Genomic DNA, 20,539 nt, shown 5'->3' on the forward strand with positions numbered 1-20,539 from the left:
CTTGATGTTTTCTACTTTATTCTCATCTATTTCTTTAAAAAGTGCTGGTCACAACCCACCAAACTGATTTCATGGGCCACTCAGTGAGGCCACAGGGAAGCATTGCTCCAAGGCAGTGGGGAGCTGGGGGCCCCTTTGGGAAACCGTCATTGATGCTACGCAGCCCTCTTCCAGGAGTGTCTGTTCTCAGAGAAAACACCTCTTGCCGGCAGAAGGCAGTGGCCACGAGATTCCATTTTTAATATAAATTCTCCTTCTCCCCTCCCCTTCCATCTCCCCCCAAGAAGAGAAACTGGCCACCCCAGAGAAGGCTCCCTATTCTCCATGGGCCGTCCCGTGGCTGATGACACCCTGCTCCCCCCGCCACACGCACATATTCCAGGGGATATATTTTGGGGTGCCTGCCAGACCCCACTTCCTTCTTTGGACTTGTCCTTACCCGGTCTGTGTGGAGGGAAGGCTACGACAGCCACATTTGCTTATGTCCTATGGCCCGAGGCCAGAGCTGAGTAAAGGGGGGGACAGTGGTTGGCTGCTGGGCCCTGAGAATCATATTCACTTCCCCAAAGTTCAGGAGGGGACAAGGAAGGGCAGTCGTTTGTGTGCCTGAGGCTGTAAAGACAGTTAGAACCAGAGCCTGGCCAGGGGCTGTAGCAAAGTAACCTATGTAAATTGCAGTCATGGGCAAGAGGAGACCCAAGGTCCCCTTCAAGGGGAGGGGGGCAGGGGTGCTGAGAAGTGGGGTGGCCAGAGAGAGGTGGCCAACAGGAAAGCGTCTGTATTAACTTGACAAAGTACCTGTTCCTAAGCCCAGAGAATCCACAAGGGCTCGCCATCTGAGCCCAGCCAGCATCGTACACCCGCCCCGAGTCACACTGGGTCTGTCTCCAGCACCCCATATAGGGCCTGGCACCGTTCAGGGCCCCCTCCCCAGGACCAGGGCCTGCTGGAGACGGGGTCCACCAGGAGGTGAGGACACTGGGCTCTGAACATTCACCTGAGCCAGGTTCCAGGGCCACTTCCGGGACCCCTGTGTCAGGGGCTCCTCCATCTTAGCACCCGAAGCACCTGACTGCATAGTTTTTGTTTTGTTTTGTTTTGCAGGGTGATCGGGCAGGGGTGGTGCTAAAAAGCAAAAATCAGAAAACACCCAAACCGCCCCTTAACATTCACAAAATCGCTAGTTGGCCGAACCTTCGTTTTCGTCCATTTATTTAGAAAAAAATTAACATGGGCAAATGAGATACCTCAGTGTTACAACAGAGTATAGAAATGTCTAGCAAGAGTCAAATAATTTGATCTTTAAATACAAAAGAACCACATGAACACCTAATATACAGGTTTCATCTGAATACATATTTATTAGATAAATATTAGAGGTTGTCACATCATCTAACTACATACAGCTTTGCAAGACTAGAAATCACAATTAGTTTTCTGACCAGTTTAAAGTATGAAATGATTGCATTGTACAGAGATGTACAGAGACGATGACGGTCGCAGTGGGAGTTACTTCAGGCTGCACGGTGGGTGTGTTCATGTGTGTGTACGTGTGAAATCACCTGCGATCATGATATCAAAAATTATACAAAGTATGAATTTGGTTACAATTTTCTTCTGAAATCCTCGTTTCTTTTCATTATTTCCATAGCACCCTAAAAATACACAGGTGGCAGGACTAGTACACTGAAGCTAAGTAGTACATGTAGGTAGAATAAAAACAAAACGGAACAAAAAAAACTCCTTTCTACACAGAGTCAGAGTATATTACATGAGTGAGACAGATGCGGAGAGAGACCTCACAGACGCTAACAGACAGGATCTAGTTTTTCCACGTGAAGATGGAGTTCCAAGCCTTTTTTTTTGTTTTGTTCCGGAAAATAAAAACAATACACATTCCGAGGGAAATGAATGCATCTGTTAACATGTCTCTATTTCTCATTTACATATGTACACACGTCCCTTGAGTGGCTGCTGCCCACGTCGCCCTGTCTGGATGGGTCAGGCCGAGGGAGCAGACGTGTAGCTCTCTGGGGGTTCAGGGCTTCCGTTACGGAGAAAGTATTAGAAGTTTCTTAAAAAATAAAAATGGCTACAGGAACATGATACATGGGTAAAGCTTCAAACCAAGAAGATGGGGCTGATTGCTTGTACTTGGGCCTTCCCACCTGCCCGCCAGCGCCCTGTCCATTCTGTGGAGTGGAGACAGAAACATGCCTATGGGCTGGGTGGATGCTCGTCATGGAGAAGTGGCTTTGCTGAGGCTTTGTTTTTGCTGAGGTTACTTATGGCTCCAAGTAGTCATCCGAAAGGATCAGGGAAGCATCTCCCCAGAGTTCAGAACCGCCCCTGCGCGGGGAGGCTGTCATCACCTGAATGTGTCACCAACTGGGGCTCGCTACAGCCCCGGACGCCTTGATGCCTCCCCCCACCCCCCGACCTGGCTCCAGAGCCGCTCTGGAGGAGGACACGCCCAGAGCGCGGGCTGCAGGCGCCACGGTTCTGGAAAGCTCTTTGCTGAACTTGCTGGTGGAGGCTCGCTTGGGAGGGGACCCGGGAAACCTGCCTCAGGTGTCAGGTGCCGAGCCCATGGCTTCCTCAGAGATGGCCGAGGCAGGTGCCTGGAGCCTGGGCTGTGGGGAACAGATTGACCCTCTGTGCTAGAAAGCTGTGGATAGGTCAGTGAGCAGAGGGGGACACCCCGATAACAACCAGAACGGACCCCAGGCCTTTCTGAGAAAGAGTTGCACAGCAGGAAGTGGGGACGTCTAAGGAAGGCATCTGTAAATCTGTCTGGGGCAGAACATTCCCAGATGGCCTGACACAGCTGGGGCTACTGGCCACTGGGCAGAGACGGCCACATGCTACCTGGCGTCGTCTTGTCCCCACCAGCCAACTGGGGATGGCTCCAAACGGCGGGTGGCCTGGTCTTCTAACTCACTGTACAGCCACCCATGCTCTCAGTCCCTTCTTCTGTACAAATGGCCCTGGTCGCTTTTTTGTTTTTGTTTGTTGTTTTTCTTAAAAAAGGGACTCGGTCTTTGTCGTTGAGTCAAGGTATTTTAAAAACACCAGCAAAGGCTATAACCAGGTCATGAAAATGTTGAATATTATCAAAGACAATACTAAAATATTCACAAAGATATTTACAAAAGCAATTCTTAAAATAATTGATTTGTATACGGTACACCACGCTGTTTGAAAAAACCTCTGACAACGGGACAAAGGAAAAGGGGTGGGGATGGGACGATGGCAGCTTTCCTACAGAAAACCTTGTGCCGGGCCGTCTGGTACAGCGACTGGAAGTCAACAGCTGGGGCCAACGTTCCGGTCACATCCAGAGGAGTGCTGGGGGTGTTCCCCCAACCCCCAACAGAGAGGGAGACGGAGACTGAGAACACAGACAGCAGACGGGGGAGCAGGTGAGGGCCTCGGGCAGCAGCAGGGGAGGGGCGCGATGAATTTACAGAGGGGACGCAAGTGACCCAACGGCCCAGCATCACCGGCCATGCGGCTCGGGGAGCACAAGGGAGCCTGGAACAAAACGGACTCACAAGAAGCTACCCGGGAGACTCCGAGAGCGAGCAGTTAGCTGGATGGAGCGAAGCGTGGAGGGAAAACCAGAGGCTGCTTCTGCTGGAGCAGGAGTGTGGGGTGAGCTTTCGAGGCCGGAGGGACACGGAGGGAAGGAGAGGCTGGCAGCCAAGCGCGGGGTCTGAGACAGCCACAGAAACACCACGCGACGCTCGAGGGCACATCCTGGCACACGCGGCGACAGACTGGGCTGGAGCCGGGGGCGGCCTCGAGCACAGGGACAGGCCAGACCAGACAGAGAAGCCGGAGAGAGACAGTGATGCCCGGGGTTCCTGCTGCTGAGCCCCTGCATCCCCTGCCTTTCCACCACTCACCTTGCTGTCTGGGTAGACATAGGGGCACCGGGACAGAGGGAAGTGGGTGTCCCACGTAACAGTCTTGGAGAGGCGGGCGAGGGGGGAGCAGAGGAAGGAAACAGGACGCATGGAGAGAAATGGGTCGCTTGCTGTCCAAGTCCAGTGTTCCTTTTCCCCAGATGACTTTGCGGCTTTAAGATGCTGTCGTTTAAGAACGGGGGTGGCTTGGAGCAAAGTTGTAGTTGGCCATTTCTGTTGGACTCCAAATCCGGCTGGCGGCACTCCCCCCTTCCCCAATTAAGGGCACAATAACTTCAGCTGGATTCTTTCTCGCTCTGGCCCCGCTAAGGCTGGGCCCTGGCCTGAGTCAGAGGTTGCGGAGCCATCCTGGCTCTGCGGAGGCCTTGACTCCCTTTTCCACCGCTCCCCAAGCAGGAATGGCTCACCCTCTCCCAAACACAGACGCTTGTCTTTTTTTTCTCTGCTCTCTGAGAGTGTTTACAGGGTATCCTGGCTTAGAGGTCTGGGGTCAAAGCGATAACCTTGGCCCCTAAGAGTTCTCTTTCCCAGAGGTTTGTGCTTTTCTGTGGTGGGTGGTAGTGGTGGTGGGCAGGCCGCTCTCACTGCCACCAACCTCTGCTGCTCCTCCAAGGCTCGGGGCCGCTGGGATACGGGGGCCCCTCCCTCAGGTTCACAGTCACGTGGAGGCGGCTCTGGGCCGGGAAGCAGGGAGGCCGGGTTACAGTTTAGAAACTGGAAGAACCTGGGGGGCACTGGAGGGTCATCTGGAAGCCGCCGTCAGTGTGTGCCCCCTCCCCGGGCCAGCGCCCTGTCTCGAGGGTCATCTTTGGGGCCTGCTCTGGGCGTGGGCTCCAGACCTGCACCGCCTTCACAGTGCACCCTCCCGCCCCTAGGCTCTGAAGGCCGCAGCAGGGGCGGTCCGAGGGCACGGGCTCCCGGCGGGAAAGTGTGTGGGGCAGATGGGGAAGGAGGCCGCGTGGGGAGGGGTGGCCCCGACGGAGGGGTGGGCTTCAGTTGTTCTCAAAGAGAGACAGGAGGTCATCGTTACTATTGCTCGGCAGGTCGGGGGGATCCAGGTACGAGAGGAGCTCATCAGGGTTTGTGAGTTCTGGAAGGAGCTGGAAAAGAAGTACAGAAGCTCAGATGAGGTGTCGGCTGAAGGCTGGGCCGGCCCCGGGCGAGGAAGCAGGGCACCCTCGGGCCCGTTCGCTTGCCTTCTACCTGCCTCCTGGGGTCCTGGTCCAAACAGGGGAAACTAACAGTGCCGGTGGTCCCCGGATGCATCCAGGCCACCGTGCTAGTCTGGGGCACACCCGTGCTTATTTCAAGTCTGGAAAAGTGGAGCCCTCGGCCCACCAGCTGGGAAGGCTCCTCACGCACAGTGTTCCTGAGACCCTGCCACAAGGGGCTGGGGGTCACTCATGCCTCCCAGGAGAAGCCATGTGGCTTTGCATGTAAGGCTGGCGGGTCTCTGCGGCTCCCAGCACCCCCCACCTCCCCCAAGAGCTCCCGGCTCCTTGCTGAGCCCGCGGCTAGCTGGGCAGCACTGCTCTTCCCTGTAGACTCCGGGAAGAGGCTACAGACCGTCCCTACCCTCTACTGTGAGGTCCTTGGACTCTTTCGGTCACACAGGGGACCTCATCAATCTAGAAGCACCTGCCCTGGCCTGGGGAGGAGAGTCGGGCAAGAATCCAAGATGGCGCCAAAGCTGAGTGAATCCGGTTCACCAGAGACTCTTGCTGGGGCCAAGGGGGACTCTTGCTGGGGCTGGGACGTGACCAAGGAGAGGGCAGGCCTCCTCTCTGGGAATCTAGAGCCTGGGGGCGAGGGGTGGGCGGGGCAAGGGCCGTGTCCCTCGCTGGCAGCCCTGCCCAGCTACCCAACACCCATCATTCAGTGTCCCCCTTGCCCACCTTCCAGACCATTCAGTTCTCAAGGGGGGTGATCCCTGAATCTCAGCTGCCCGCTTCTGCCTCAGTCACACGACGCCCCCCGCCCCCGCCCCCCAGTGTGACCCGAGGCCGAGCCTTCTGTCACCCCACGTGGGGGCCTCTCAGAGTGAGCGATGGAGTGAGCAAAAGCACAGGGCATGGACAACACACAGACTAGAAACTGGAGACACACACCAGCGAGACAGACAGAGGGACCTGTCCCTCCAGCCCCTCCCCTGCCTTGGGCCAGAGAGCGGCAGATGCAGCGATGGCAAGCCGATGTCGGGGAACGGGAGGTGGGAAGAAGGGGGGGGAGGGACCCTCCTGTGCTGCCTCCAGGACCGGCCCAGAGGGACTCTGTGAGGGCCTGGGGGAGGGAGGGCAGGGCCGGGCGGCAGGACTGTGGCCAACGGGACGGGGGCGGGGCCAGCAGGGTGGGGCAAGGGGTGTGGCACCCTCGCTGAGGCTTGCCCACTGTGGGGTTCCCCGGTCCTGGAGCCACAGGGGAGGCAGGTTGGCGGGGCCCACCCTCCGCCCGCCCACCCGCTCCTCACCGCTGTACCTCTCCTCCACCCCGGGCCTCGGGCCCTCGACACCCGCCCCTGCTCTCGGGCAGTCCCGGCCCCAGGCCAAGACACGTGGTGACCCCAACTTACATCCAGCGAAGGCTCCGGCATGTCGGACGCTCCCTGCGCTCCGGCCTGACCCTCTAAGGCTGAGGAGGGGTTAAAGGTCAGGTCACTGTGTGGATGGTTGCCGGGAGCGGCCTGTGGCGGTTGCCGGGGAGGCTGGGAAGGAGGAGGAGCCCCACTGTGATGTAATGGAGGCCCTGACTGGCTGCTGGGGTGTGGGACGTGCAAACCTTGTTGCATGGAGGGATGGGGCTGGTCAGAACTGCCAGCATGTGGCATCTGTGGAGGAGGAGAGAGCAGGAAAAAGAAAGGTGAGGTGACGAGGTACAGCGACGAGATGCCTGGAGAAATGAAAACCAAACAAAACCAGGAAAATAACGAAACCCCCAAAACAAAGCCACCCCTCTACAAAGCTGAATGCTTTTTTTTTTTTTTCTGCAGAGAAACAAACAAACAAGCAAACAAATCCTCCCCCCAAAACCGCCAGTCAGGGGGGCTGAAGCCACGTGGGGCAGGGAGGGAGGCGGCCAGGGGCTCTGAGACTAGCAGAGACCCTGAGATCGGGGCCCAGGCCCCTGGGAGCCCCTCTGTCTCCCTAGCCCGGACACCAGCACAATGAACAACAGCAAGGGCAGGATGGAGAAGCGAAATGGGCATGTTTCCGGGGAGCAGGGAGGCGGGCGGGAGTGCTGCTGGCGGCGTGGTGCAGGCCCGAGCCGGGGCGGCGGGGAGCAGACACGGACGACAGCATGGGGCAGGCGTGCAGCTCACGGGGGTCTGCGCCTCCACGCGGGCCCTGGCCTGGGGGCGACACGAGGCACGCCGGCTCCGGGGGCAGCGGGGCCTCGGTGTAAGCTCTGCCTGCTGTCCCGGGGTAGGACGGAGCTGAGCCCAAAGTAAAGGAGGCGACCTGGGGCTTCTGAGTCCTGCCAGACCTTCCTGCTGGCCACCCACCTAGGCAGCAACAGGCGTGCTTCTCTCGTGGATAACCTAGGCGCCCCCCCGCGCCCTGCGCGTGTCCTGAACCGTCGGGGCTATGGGTGGGCAGGGGACACGAGTGGGTGGGACTTAAACTTCCCCTGTAGGTCTGTTTGCTGCCTCAAGCCACCCTGCCTTCAGAGTTCAGGTCTCGGAGTGAAAGGCCAAGTCTAAGTCCGGGGCCCCACCCACGGCATCCCCAACGGTCCCCGGGCCCCCCTCACACTCTGCGAATGAAGGGAGCTCACTCACTGGCCAGGCCTCTCACTTGGAATGGGCAGCCAGGTGACTAAATGTCTCCCTGGTCACTACCCTCCTCCCAGCCCTGTCTTATGGGCCACACAGAAACACTGACACTTCTTTCGTGGGTTTGCAAACGGCAGTGACACCATCCCTGATCTTCTCCAGACACCAGTTCCTCTTCCTGTTTCTCCTAAAAGCTGCTCCCCAAGCCTTGCTGTGGGCTGGCCCCTGCCCACGGTCCAGGCGGCCCTCTGCAGCACAGTGCCCCTCCAGCCCGGGCCTTGAGAACGAGGGATGACCATGTGACATGAAGGCTGCTGACCCTGGGGGAACCACTTGTGGGGTGCACACAAAGTAAGAAGAACCAGAAGCGGCAGGACAGCCCTCATAGCTGTCGGCGAGGCCAGCCTGTGACGCTCTGTAGCGACCATTCTGGGAAGTAGGGGGCAGGGAGGGGCTCCACACTCCTGGAGCAGCCCAGCCCCAGACAGACAGCCCCCAGATCTGCTGACACAACTAACGCCCTCGGCCCTGACATCTTGCTGGATTATCTCAGAACCTGGAGGGGCAAGTGCTCTCTGGGACCTGCCGACACACCTGTCAACCTCCCACCTGGCACGGGAGAGCCTTGGGTGGGCCAGCACCTGGCTGGAGCCCTCCCACCAGTCCGTGCACCTGGGAATCCTTCCTGGCCTCGTGCTCAGCCGGGTCAGGCTGCTCTGGTTGGGCAGGTGGGTTGTTGACCTGTGACTGCACCATACCACCTTGCACAGCTGTACCTCTGGGTCCGGTTCTCATCTAACAAAAGCCCAGAAACGGACAAGGACAGTGCATATCTGAAAAGCTTCCTGGGGGGACTGTGAAGTCAACTCAAGGGCTTAAGTCCCTCTGCGAGGACCCTGGTGGCAGGGCTGACAGGGCAGGAAAATGCCTTGTTGGACGCAGAAAGCACACAGCACCCCTGCTGCCATCTTCCAGTGCTGGGAACTGTGAGGAGACAGAAGGTGCCAGATCAACGTGGAGCAGGGGTGTGATCTGGGTGATTCCTGGACATGGAAGGCTGACGTCCTGGGGAGCAGGGCTGGGGAAGGGGGCCAGGAGAGACGCCCTCTGAAAGTGGAAGCCCCATGGGGCAGAAAGTAACTTGTGCAAACATGGCAGAAGGCTGGTGAAAGCAGCTACTTCCAACCTGGCATTCTGGGTTCCTGCAGGAAGGCTGCTGCAGTGCCCCTCATTTAGAGTCCTTCTGGCTAATAGTCACTCCTGCGGAGAACTGGTGGCTCTGGTGCCCAGGACAGTCCCCGGCCCAGTGCTGGATGTTTCCCAACTCCATGTCAGCTGTGGGTAACACAGTACAATCCACAGGCCCCTTCCTTCCAGGCCACATGATGGAGACTGGGAGAGCTTGGAGAGGTACCTTCGGGTGTAGGCCCAACTCCACTGCCAGGCATTGGCAAGACCCCTGGACCCTTCTTTCTGGCTGCTGTGGCCCAGGACCCACGGCCAGGCCCTCAGTTTCCTCAAAACCCCAAGTGTTCTTCCTCCATCCAGGCACTGCCAGAACTTTTGCTCCATTCGCTTGAGGCCTGTGTCTGTCTTGCTTACACCTGGTACAAGGCACGGCCGGGAGACCAGGCTCAGAAAACGTCTGCTAGATCAAGGGCAATCCTCCATCGCTGCCTAGATAAGGACTCGGGAGGCAGCCAGGCCTCCCACCACTGCTGTCGACGCCACAGGAAGGGAAGGCCTCTGGGCAGCACAGGCCACCTCACCTGAAGGGGCTTTCTCAGCGATACAGTGTGCGTTAATACGTGAAACAGGACAAGAAGGGAATACTCTTGGGATAAGTAGAAATCCTAATGTTTCTTTTTGCAGAAGGAGGCGATACCTCGAAGATTCAGACCCCTGCAGAATAAGTGCCTGGGTCTGGGACTAAATTCTAGATGGCTGGATGAAGTAAGTCAGCATAACAGTGTGTGTAAGAGGGGGAGAAAGGGGATGGGGCTGTGTGTGTGTGTGTGTGTGTGTGTGTGTGTGTGTGTGCGCGCGCGCGCGCGCGCGCGTACAGGATGTGTGCCGGGTGTATGGGGGGTGTGTGGGCCTGTATGTAGGGGGTGTGCAAGCATCTGCATGTGTGCATATGCATGCAACGTGTGTGCAGGTAAGAGCTTGAAGCTTCCCCCATCTGAGAATCTGCTGTCCTGGGTGAGACGGCCAAATCCAAGGACACTGATGGGCCACGACCCCGCCTCAGTCAGGCCTCCCACGCCCTCCTGGGTCCCGAGACTCAACTCTCAGTCCTCCCCTTTGCCTGGTAGGGAACTAGGCAAACATCAGAAAGGCCCAGGGGAGCCCTCTGTCCCCGTCAGCCCCACACTGGGGCTGGGGGCACCGGGGAGGTGGACGGTCAGCGGCGAGGAAGAGGTACTCACAGTCTCCTGCATGGGGTGACTGAGGGGTTTCTCAAGGGCGGCCATGTTGTTGGGCATGTCCGGGGGGTGGGAGAGCTGGGGGGGCCCGTGCATGAAGTCGTTCATGGACGTCCCACCGGGATTCCCGTGGGGGAAGTCAAAGTTGCCATGGCCCTGGTAGCTGTTGCCTGGGGAGGGAACGAGATGGGGAGGGTTGTGACCCAGAGGGAAGACGGCCACCCCAGGAAACTCAGTAAAACTCAGTGTAAAGGAGGAAGCAAGGCCCACCCTCCTGCCAGGCTAGAGTCGGCTCCTGCAGCCGTAGACCTCAGGGCCGTACAGCGGGGCAGCGATGCAGCTTTCTCCTGCGGGCCTTAGTACCCCAGGGCATGTGCCGGTGTACAGCCACAAGCAGGGCTAGAGTCGGAGGAAAGGGTGGTCGGGCTCTTGCAGCGGGACACATGGAATGAGGCCCGAGTCTGAACTTTCCACAGGATCTGCTGAGCGAGCCCCCCAGACCTGCTCACCCACAGCCCCCATGAGGCTGCCCTTCATCCCTGGGACCACCCAGGCCCAGAGGGGGAGGTCGGAGTCTGTGCCAGGTTCAAGAGGACACCCTCAGAGCCAGCCGTCCGGCCTCCCAAGCCGCTGCTTCCTCCACCACGTGGCCGCGGTGAGAGCTCAGAGGACCAGCACACTGGAAAGCTGGGGCACTCAGCATGCTGTGGGACTCTGGCTAGGTAGGCTAACCTCTCTGGGCCTTTAATCATCCAGGAGCCCCAGGAACCTAAGAGCAGGGGTTCTGCGGGGAGCTGCCATGCCCGGTGTTTGGGGGGCGGGGAGGGTACTTTCTGGGAACTGAGGGCAGCGCAGTGCAGCTTGCTCTGGGCAGCAGGAAGTGAGGGGGCAGTGACAGTGTCCTTGGTGGCCGAAGGCTGGTGGCTCCAGGCCCCTGGACCCCGTCTCTGGAAGGGTGGGAGAGTTGCAGGGATAGGGACAATATGGAGATGTCAGAGGGCAACGTGGGAGGGCCAGGAGCGCCATGAGGGGTGTGGTCTTAGTGGCCCCAGCAAAGCAGGCTCTGAAGCCCCTAAGCTCGACAGCTGCCGACCAGGGAGACCCAGGAGTCAGGAGGGAGGCTGGGCAGAGGGGGTGCGAGAGGCGGGAGGCTGGGCAGCGGGGCAGCTCCTCACTCATGCCTTCCCAGCTGGGTGCCGACCCACAGGGCTGGCTGGATGGAGGGGGGGAGGATGGCATTGCACAGGCCGCTGTACCCCCAATTTCAGCGACGTGGTATTGTTTTTTGGGGGTGTGCGTTACCTCTGCCTCTTCACACCACACCCTCCCTGCACCTGCCACCGTCACCCCAGAAATCCTGGGCCCCTGCTGGGGCTTCTCCCTCCCTCCTTGTCGGCCATCACCCACCTTGGCTGCTGTAGTCGTTGGAGTTGGTGCCCCCGGGAGGGGGCGGGAGTGGATAGGGGGACGGGCCGGGGCCCAGGGCTGCGATCATCTCCATGACATTGGGCATGATCATCTGGCTGGGACTCATGGTCTTGAACCGCTTGGATGGGATGCCGTCAGGGTCATCCTTAATGTGGAGGTCCGACTTGATGGGCACTGGCCGCCAGCTGCATGTGGGGTCAATGGTGACCTCTTCAAACTCGGAGCTGGGGGGGAGCAAGGGGGCAGAGCTGAGGCTCTGGGGTACCGGGCTTTGGACATGAGGGCCTCCAGCTCGGACAGACACTGAGATGTCCTCGTCCAGGCTCCCTCTGCCCCATTCCCACCACGCTCTGCATAGGACAGAAGTGTGATGGATTTTTATAACTTTTGAAAGATGGAGAGACTGAGACTAGGAAAAGCAAGTGGCTGGGCATGGGGCAGCGGGCCCCAAAGCCTCCACCCGAGACGCAGCCATGTCAGCTTCCTGCTCTGGCTGAGCTTGGTCCTTTCTGGAAAGTTCATTTGCCCCCAGGTACAGAACCCCTTAAATTGGCAGAGAGGTGAGGGATGTGGGAAGATGGTCTGCCGGCCAGTGGGGGATAGGGTATCAGCGGTGATCACACACTCACCTCATGCAACTCAGGTCAGCATCCCGCCCCCCCCTCCTCCCCCACCCCCTGCCCTAGTGTGGGGAGGCCCACTTACTGTTGGATGGCATTCAGGATGCCCCACATGTACTGATCTACCTCCAGGCCCTCGAGCAGAGCGGTTTTACTGGAAAAGGAGAGAGGGGGCTTGGCCTTTGTTCCTGGACCCTAGCGGGTGAGGCCACAGCCCACTCCTCCCCTCTGTGTCCAAGAGACCCGGGCCCTGCCACTGGTTACTACTTGGGGGCACCGACAGGAGAGGGCAGCCTTGTGACCGCTTGATACAAAGGGACTGTGCACAGGCCCCGTGATCTGAGCCCCTCTGCTGCGCTTGGGTTCTCTCATCCGTGTTTAGGGCAGGTGGAGGTGGCTGGACCCCACAGAGCAGGGCCACAGCTCCTCCTGGAGCCGGGTGACGTAGCTTATGCTGAGGTGGGCATCACTCACTTGCACACAGGACACCTCCAGGTCCCTCTCTCGCAATTCAGCTGCAGGTACGACTCCAAGTCAAAGCACTGCGGAGGCCGGGAGACACAGACAGATGAGAGCAGGGCTCTCAGAAACCTCTTAAATGCAGGTGCCACTGCCTCCGGGACCCTCATGAAGACGTCCCACCAGGGAGGGAGACAGGTGATGGAGAGACCCAGGGTTGAGAGGGGTGATGACCTTGCCGATTTTCTGCTGTGCTTACAGCTTTCGGGCCACGTGGAATCCCTGCACACCTGTGCCCAGCCCTCCTCGTACCATCCCTGTGCCCCAGATGACCCATGGCCTCTGAGAAGCCTTCCTGGTTCCCCTGCAGCCACCTCTCACCGATCCTGCCCCATGACAGCCCCTCTCCCTGGCCCGGCCCAGGCATGGAGGACACACCCCACCCAGTTCATCAGTGTGCGTCAGACAAATAAAGCGACCAGCCCTCTGCTGCCCCCTTTTTCCCGGGGATGGGGGTTAGCGGGGCTGGGAGGCTCCCGACCCACTATGAAGCCCTCGGGGCCAGTTGTGAGAGGGTGGGGCTGAGGGTGCGGCTGGCCTGGCCCCACGGCAGCCCCCACCCAGTGAATCCCACCCACCTGGGCTGCCCGCATTTAGCCACCCAAACTGTGACAGTCACTCATCCCACAGCCACTTCCTGAGTACCCGCTCGGGGCAGGGCCCCGGAACACAGCAGTGAACCAGGCAGAGGCGTCCCTGCTTTCAGGTCCCCTATCAGCCGTAGTGGCCGTATGCGCAGAATTTCCCGCTGGCACCTCACATCTGCCAGGGCTGGGACTGTCTAAATCCAGCTCTGTAGCCCCCTGGGAACCTGGCTCTGAGCACACAGAGAAGATACTCAGAGGATAAATGATGGCAGGAGCGAGTGAGTGAAACCAGCTCCTGATGGCCACGGCATCCTTCCGGGGTTAGAGACAGGCCCTGCTGCCCATCCCCCCGCCTACTCCTCGCCATCGCAGCCAGACTCCGGGACGCTCTCCCTGGGACTGCTCACCTGGACGTGCTTGCAATCGTGGCCTCGAGCAGGCAGCTGGATGCGCCGGAATGTGATGGGGCACTTCAGAGACACCTTGATGGCTGTCTGCTCCACACCATCTTCCCCATTGAGGGTCGTGTTGCCTGATGAGGCAGCCACGCTGCTGAAATTCCGCTTGACTGTAGGGCGGAGGCACAGGTGGATAAGGAGGGCAGGGCTGTCCTGCACACCCCCCACTCCTTCAGGTGGCTGATACACACTCTGATTCTCCACGCCCCCCAGCACAGGGAGGTCTCATGAACAGGTGCAGGGCACCCCCACCTGGGCAAAAGGGAGCTCAGCACGCCGGAGGCCCTGGGGCTCCCAGTGCTCTGGAATGACACTCTCCATGTGACATGTGTGGAGTGCCCCTGGAGGTGGCTGCATGAGTCCCCCAGTCTCTGCAGTCCATGCCCTGTCTTCACTAGGAAGGCGGGACTTTCTGCAAACCCTGCAGAAACCCAGTCCGGCACTCCACTGACTTTCTGGGTCAGTGGGAGAGCCCCACAGGCACTTTTGCACTGAATTCTCCAAATGTGGTAATGGCCTGGCCGGATTCTAGGGCTCAGGACGTGAAGAAGCACATTTGAAGGGGGGAGCAGTGATGTACCTCCCTGCGTGGTGCACCCCCTTCCCCCGCCCCGGCCCCCAAGTGTCTGCACCTGGGAGTCAAGAGCCAAGTCCCCCCTTCTCGAGTTAGGCCTGGGCTGTTGAGGTGGAATCCACCCCTGTGCTTCTCTCCTGATGAAGAACCCCCTCTTCCAGTTCCTCCCATCCTTCCAGGTGATCACCTCCTCCAGGAAGCCTGCCTGGCCTACCTGCACCACGGCGTCTTGTTTTAATCTGCCCTACATGCTGTACTCACGGTACTGTGTGCTCATCTGATCATCCCCACAGCCCCAGAGGAGGGGCATTGGAGGGGCACGGGCTAGTGCCAGGGAACACTCAGGGCCCGGTGGTGCCAGGCCCAGGGGACAATGAACGTGGTGGGACTGGGGTCTGGTTCCAGCCCCCGAGCCCCCACTCACTTTTCGTGATACAGTGCTCTGCGGGCAGGAGCCGCTTCTTGAGGAGGCCTTGCAGCACGGAGCGCACGGAGGGCCGGTGGACCAGCTGCAGCACGAAGAGGTGGGACTGCCGAGAAAGAGCAGAGGCTCGGTCCCTGCCGCACGGCCCCCACGCCTGCCACCTGGGCCTCCGCAGGCCTAGGCCGCCCCCTTCACCCCAGAGGCTAAGCGCAGGAAAGGGCCCCACGTCCATGGTGATGCCCTGTTAGGAGAGGGTCCCCTGGGACCTGGGAGAGAGCCCTTGAGGCCCAGGATGTGTCCCAGGCCGAGCTGGGGACCCAGACCGGGGTCACTACCCGGGGGCAGCTGCTGCGGTCTATGCCAACAAGGCTGACTCTGATGCTGATATACCCCTGGGATGTGGTTATGGGACACAAGGCATCAAAATCCGGGCCAAACTCACTTCCTAGCCTTGGCCCTCCTGCCCCTCGCCCCGCTGTTCCCCATCATGCCTCCTCCATCCTTCCCGCCAGAAGATGTTGTCCTGTCTTCATTCCTCCAGGAAGCCTTCCAGGACTGCAACCCCCAACAAGCCCCCGCAGGCTCCTCACTCTGACAGCATCCCCAGTCCTGTGACTCTTATCCCCGGGTGGTCGTGGCGCCCCAACCCTCATAAGGGCAGGATCAGAGCTCTTCCTTCTTCTCCAGGGAGGCCAGCAGAGTGGGGCAGGTACTCTGCAAATCCCCGGACAAGCCCTGAGTGTCAGGCCCTGATCTTGGGGGACAGGAGTGTGGCTCAGACGTGGTCCCAGATCAGCGAGTCACAGGTCAGGGGACACACATACACAGTTCTGAGACAGCATGGTTGGGTGACAAAGGGAAGGAGTTAACTCCAGACTTGGTGGAGTTGGTTCTCAGGAGAAGAAGTGATTAGAATATAAAAATTTCTTGCAAACGAGGCACGAACGGAACCTAGCTTTGAGGGACACACAGAACTTCCTCAGTGGAAGAAGGTGGTGGGCACGGGGGATGGTGTCCGGGAGGAGGACCTACACGAGCAAAGGGAGGTGAGTGTGTGGACCAGATGGAGGCTGCGGTAGGAGAAAAGGCCAGGCCTCGGACCAGAGCACGGCGGCTTGAATTTCACCCCACGGCCCTGCGGGGGACTGTGGCATGTTTCTGGGGTACTCCTGAAAGATCACTCCTGGGGAAGGGGGATGGAGACCCCTGACGCAGCTGAGGCCCAGAGGAGGCTGAGGATGAGGGCCCACCCGCACACTCACGCAGCAGCAGGCGGTGACGGTGATCTGGATGGTGTTGCGGCCTGGCTGGCACACGTGCTTGAGGTGCAGGGGCTTGTGGGATGTCTTGTTGTCGCCGCGCTCGATGGTGAGGGGCGTGGCGTTCACGCTGACCTGCACCGAGGCTGGCCAGTTGGTGTTCATCTGCCGGTCCTCGTGGTGGTAGCACTTGAACTGCAGCTCCAGGTCAGACCTGGGGGCGGGGCGAGGCTCAGGGCGGCTCTGCGAGGGGGCTGCCCATGGCCTCCATGACCCCTCCCTCACCAGAGCCCCCCACCGAGTCACTCAGCACCCTGTCCTCAGCCACGAAGGCTCCCCCAGCCGCCTCGAGCTCTCCTCCTCTCTCACCCTGGACGTTCCCCCTGCCCAGGCCTCCCATCAAACCCCATCCCAACAACCCAAATTCCCCCCATGCCTCCCATATACTGTTCAACCACAGCCCCACAGCTCTGGCCACAATCCGCCTCAGTCCCCTGCACGGAAGTACGCCTCCCGTTCCCCCAGGACAGAGACAGACGGACAGACGCTAACTCAACGAGGCCAGCTGGAAGGCTGATTATGCCCTGAGCTCCCATGGGAGAAGCAGCCCTGGCCAGGGGCTGCCTGGTTCAGTTCCCGCCCCCCTACCCCTGCGGTGGGCCCCAAGGACATGGCACCTAAGGAGTCCCCACAAAGCCAGCAGGGCCAGTGGCCGAGCCACAGAAGGTCTCGCAGGCGACGGTACTCACGGCTAAGGAGCAGTGGGTAAGCAGGGCCCCTGCATGCGGGCCCCTCTACCCTTTTGCCTGAGTGCACTCCCGTGCCCTCCTGCCCACCCCAGCTGCCTCTGGCCTGCTCCAGGCAACGGGCCAGCTGTGCGCGCACAGTGGTGTGTGTGCACGTGCCCAGCTCAGACACATCTCGTGCCCTCAGGTTGCTCACTGGGCAGCTGAGGCCTTTGGTCACTGACACAGCGAGGCAGTGTGAGTCCTGCCCGCGGAGGAGGAACCGAGGGTGGAGACACCAATGCGTTCTGGTGTCTGAGAGACCTGGGCCCGAGTCCCAGCTCTGCCCCTTGCTAGCTGCGAGGACTCACCCAAGCTAATCACTTCTCTGGCCTCAGTTTCCTCACTGTCAACGGGGCAAGCAATGCCCACTCATAAGATCAAAAGAGATCAGGTATAGGAGGCTCAGAACACAGAGCCTGGCCCAGCAGGGGGCCTCCAGACCCCTCACTCCAGCGCCCACTGTTTGAGCAGCAGCCCCGCCCGGTGGCCAGCTGCTCGCCTTCTGCAGGAAGGACCCGGTCCTGTTCTCGCTCCTCTCTCTCTATTCCTGGCTCTGACCACATAAGCCACGTTCGGGGCCAACTCGGGGGCCCTGCTGGAACATCCTCCTTCCCAGCCTGAGCTAGCCACGTTTTCCTCTGGGAATTTGCTGACCACTGTCTCATCAGGACTGGGGTGGGTGACAGCAGCTCCCTACCCTCAGGCCACGAAGCCAAGGCAGATTTGTCTGTCTCCCGGCACCCGCAGGTTCGCTTTGACACCCCCAGGGCCTTGCACACAGCAGGGCCCAGTCAGCAATGCTCAACAGGTGACGGTGTCAAGCAGATGCTGTTACCACGTGTCTCAGGCGATGCCAGGGCCCAGGAATGTCAGCACCGGGGCCACCTCCACCCGGCTCGGGCTGTACTGTGCCCTGGCGCTCACCTCCACATCAGCGTCTGGTGGACTGTGGGCCTCAGGTGAAAGACGTGGTTGCTGACGGCCAGGTTGTGCTCCAGGCGGAAGGGCTCCAGCACCACGCCGTCCCGCACCGGGAACGTGAGCCGCAGCTCGTCATTGTGGCTGGCTGCGTGGGGGAGGAGCAGGTGAGCGGCACGGCCCTCGCCCCAGCGGCACACGACACGCACCCTTGGCTGCATGCTCTGGGCGCGTGTGTGAACAGGGCCACGGCAGCTGGGCTGTGTGCTCAAGGGCATACCAGGCAGCCCCTGGCTTCTTCCGGTCCCTCCGACCCCATCCTGACCATCCCTGCCTCCCACTTCCCACTCATCCCCCCGCTCTGCATCCCCTCCTGTCTCCACCTGCCCCCTGCTCTGGAAGCCCCGGCTGGCTTCTCCTCCCAGCCCTTCGCCACAGCTGAGAGTTGCTTTCCCTCCCAGCCTCCAGCCGCTCGGGCAGGTGGAAGGAGGCCTGCTCTCACACGCCCCGCGCCCAGCCCCCAGAGGCAGGCAGGCCGACTTCCAAGCCCCCTGGCTCCTGACACACTGTGTGCTGGACGCGGGTGGAGCTGGCTTGACGAGGGAGGGAGGTTGGGAGAGAGCAGGGCGCTCACCTGGGGGTGGTGGCAGAGCGCTCATATTTGGCTTGATGTCCGGTGGGAAGGGGGGTTTAACGTCTTGGCTGGGGGACAGGTATGGGGGGATGCTGCTCCCGGGGGTCATGGGGGGCGTGGGGTTCCCTGGAACAGGTGAGTGGGGGTAATTCGCCACAGGAACTGGCCTGGGAGGCTGGAGGGAAAGAGAAACCACATATAGGTTATGGGCTCACGGGCATAAGGAGGGACCATGGCCGTGGACACGTGCCCCCCCCACCCTAGGGTCCTAGGGCTATGGCCCTTGCTCCCCCGAGGGAGGAGAGCCCCCCAGGAAAGCCGCTTCCTCCACTCTGGCCACACTCAGGCCTCTGCCCCTATGGGAAGACAGGTGGGCCTGGAAAGGTTCTCCCCACCCTTCACTTGGGTCACGGCAACAGGGGGATCGTAGGGTCCCCAGCCCATTGGACCAGTGAGGACACAGGCTCAAGGTGACGGGGAATTCGCCTAATATCATCTTGGGAGAAGAAGCACGCTAGGAACAATGCCAGGTCTCCTGCTGCCCACATCGTGGCTCCAGGCCGTGTCCTCCATCGCCACCCCACCCACTGGGGTCCCCAGATGGAGCCAGGCGTGAAGCATCTCCAGGAGTCCCTTCCCTTCCTCTCTCAGTCCCCACCTTGTTTTCTTCCCGGGACTGGCCAGGTCCACACTCATCCCTGGCCCACCCATCTGAGATGCAGGTCCTCCAAGCATCTCTGGGCCCTGGAGCGGACGACCCCACTAACGTCCAGAAAGGCTGGGGCAGGAACGGCGAGGCCCCCTCTAACACAGCGCATGTGGGTTCTAATTCCCGAGATGGAATCGGACACATACCCTATTGACGTTCCCTTGGCTGTAGCTGCTGTAGCTGCTTCCAGAGAAGGTGTTATTTTGTCCATTAAACTGCTCTGGCTGGTAAAGCAAGATAAACAGTGCCGTGAACGGAAGGCAGAAAAGCTACCCCGCTCTCCCTCCTGAAACGAAAACCTTCCAGGAGGACAGGGGATGCTGAAGAGGCCCCCCCCAGTGCTGGGGTGGGGAGTGCAGTGGGGGCAGGGCACACCACCACCACAGTCAGTGTTCTGCCTCTCTCTGCCCATAGCTACTAATTGAGCGAGTTTATAAAAAGAGCAACACCTAGTGTGCTGCAGTCGGGCTAAAAATAGTAAGCCCACGTAAGCCAAGGGGTGGGGAGTCATGTAAGTTGGCGTGATTCATTGGCAAATAAGTGTAAAATATTTCCAGATTCTTCCTCACTCCTGAGAATGTACTTTATCATGAACCCAAAGAAGGAAAGAGCTACGCGTCTGAAAACATTCATTATAGTACTATTTCAAAAGGGAAAACTCAGAAAAAACCCAGATGTCCAACAGAAAGGATAAAATGTGGTGTGGTTCCCAGGAGAATGTCAGGCAGCCATGAAAAGTGACAACCACGGGGACTGTAGCAATAAGTAACAGGCTGTGTTCAAGTGAAAGACACAGATTCAAAATCACAACCGTAGTAACAACTACACAACACGGTTGATGCCCACACGCGCGGGACAAAGTCTATAATCAAACGTAAATATATCGGGGTGGGTACTTTTACTTAAAAAATATATTTCCTTCATTGTTATTATCTCGTACGTGCTATAAATAGTAAAAGGAGAAGGAAAACCATCATCTGAGCCCCACGAGAACAGGAACCAAGGAAAGCCAGCCTGTCATTTTGGCTGCTGCACGCACAGCTCTGAGCACATGAGATCACATCCAGAGATCTCTGCCTGCCCCCTGGTGACCCCAGGGGACAGCCAGGGTCAGGATGACACAGGCAGGGGTGGGGAGGGGAGGCGGTAAGGAGGAAAGGGGCCCGTGGGGTAGTGGGACTCACCTTGTAATACTGCCCCATGTTGACTGTGGGGGGCGGGTACTGCCCGGTGCTCGGCTGGCTGGGCATCCGCTGCCCGGGGTAGCTGGGAGAGGTGAGCGGCCTTGGGGGATTGGGGGTGGGGTACTGGCCTGGCTGGGTGGGGAACTGGCTGTTTGGTCCATATTGCTGGTTTCCGTAGTTGGGCTACGGTGGCAGAGAAAGGAGCGGGGAAAGGTCATCAGTGTCTCGAAGCCAAGCTGCCCACCAGATGCCAGGACGCCCCACCTCCTCTCCTCTGCCCCTGCTGTTTTCCACCCACCCAGAAAATGCCCAC

General features: G+C 59.6%; 1 protein-coding gene across 10 annotated transcripts in view; it reads right to left on the bottom strand.

The window, feature by feature from the left end:
- Nucleotides 1-3,940: 3,940 nt before the first annotated feature.
- The window catches only part of ZMIZ1 (zinc finger MIZ-type containing 1), a 185,870-nt gene continuing 169,271 nt past the window's right edge, over nt 3,941-20,539 (bottom strand). For 5 of the 10 annotated variants that reach the window (XM_067710383.1, XM_067710385.1, XM_067710384.1 and 2 more), the window contains 12 exons: nt 20,227-20,409; nt 19,189-19,266; nt 18,334-18,508; nt 17,706-17,847; nt 15,997-16,207; nt 14,735-14,840; nt 13,686-13,846; nt 12,647-12,714; nt 12,258-12,326; nt 11,532-11,776; nt 10,128-10,294; nt 5,036-6,753 (listed from right to left, as the gene is read on the bottom strand). In XM_067710383.1, the coding sequence (XP_067566484.1) occupies nt 5,965-6,753; nt 10,128-10,294; nt 11,532-11,776; nt 12,258-12,326; nt 12,647-12,714; nt 13,686-13,846; nt 14,735-14,840; nt 15,997-16,207; nt 17,706-17,847; nt 18,334-18,508; nt 19,189-19,266; nt 20,227-20,409 (2,394 nt within the window). In that variant the 3' untranslated portion in view covers nt 5,036-5,964. The other 5 variants (XM_067710389.1, XM_067710388.1, XM_067710391.1 and 2 more) reach the window with 2 other exon arrangements.

This window comes from Pseudorca crassidens, chromosome 16 (genome assembly GCF_039906515.1).
Source record: "Pseudorca crassidens isolate mPseCra1 chromosome 16, mPseCra1.hap1, whole genome shotgun sequence".
Lineage (NCBI taxonomy): Eukaryota > Metazoa > Chordata > Mammalia > Artiodactyla > Delphinidae > Pseudorca > Pseudorca crassidens.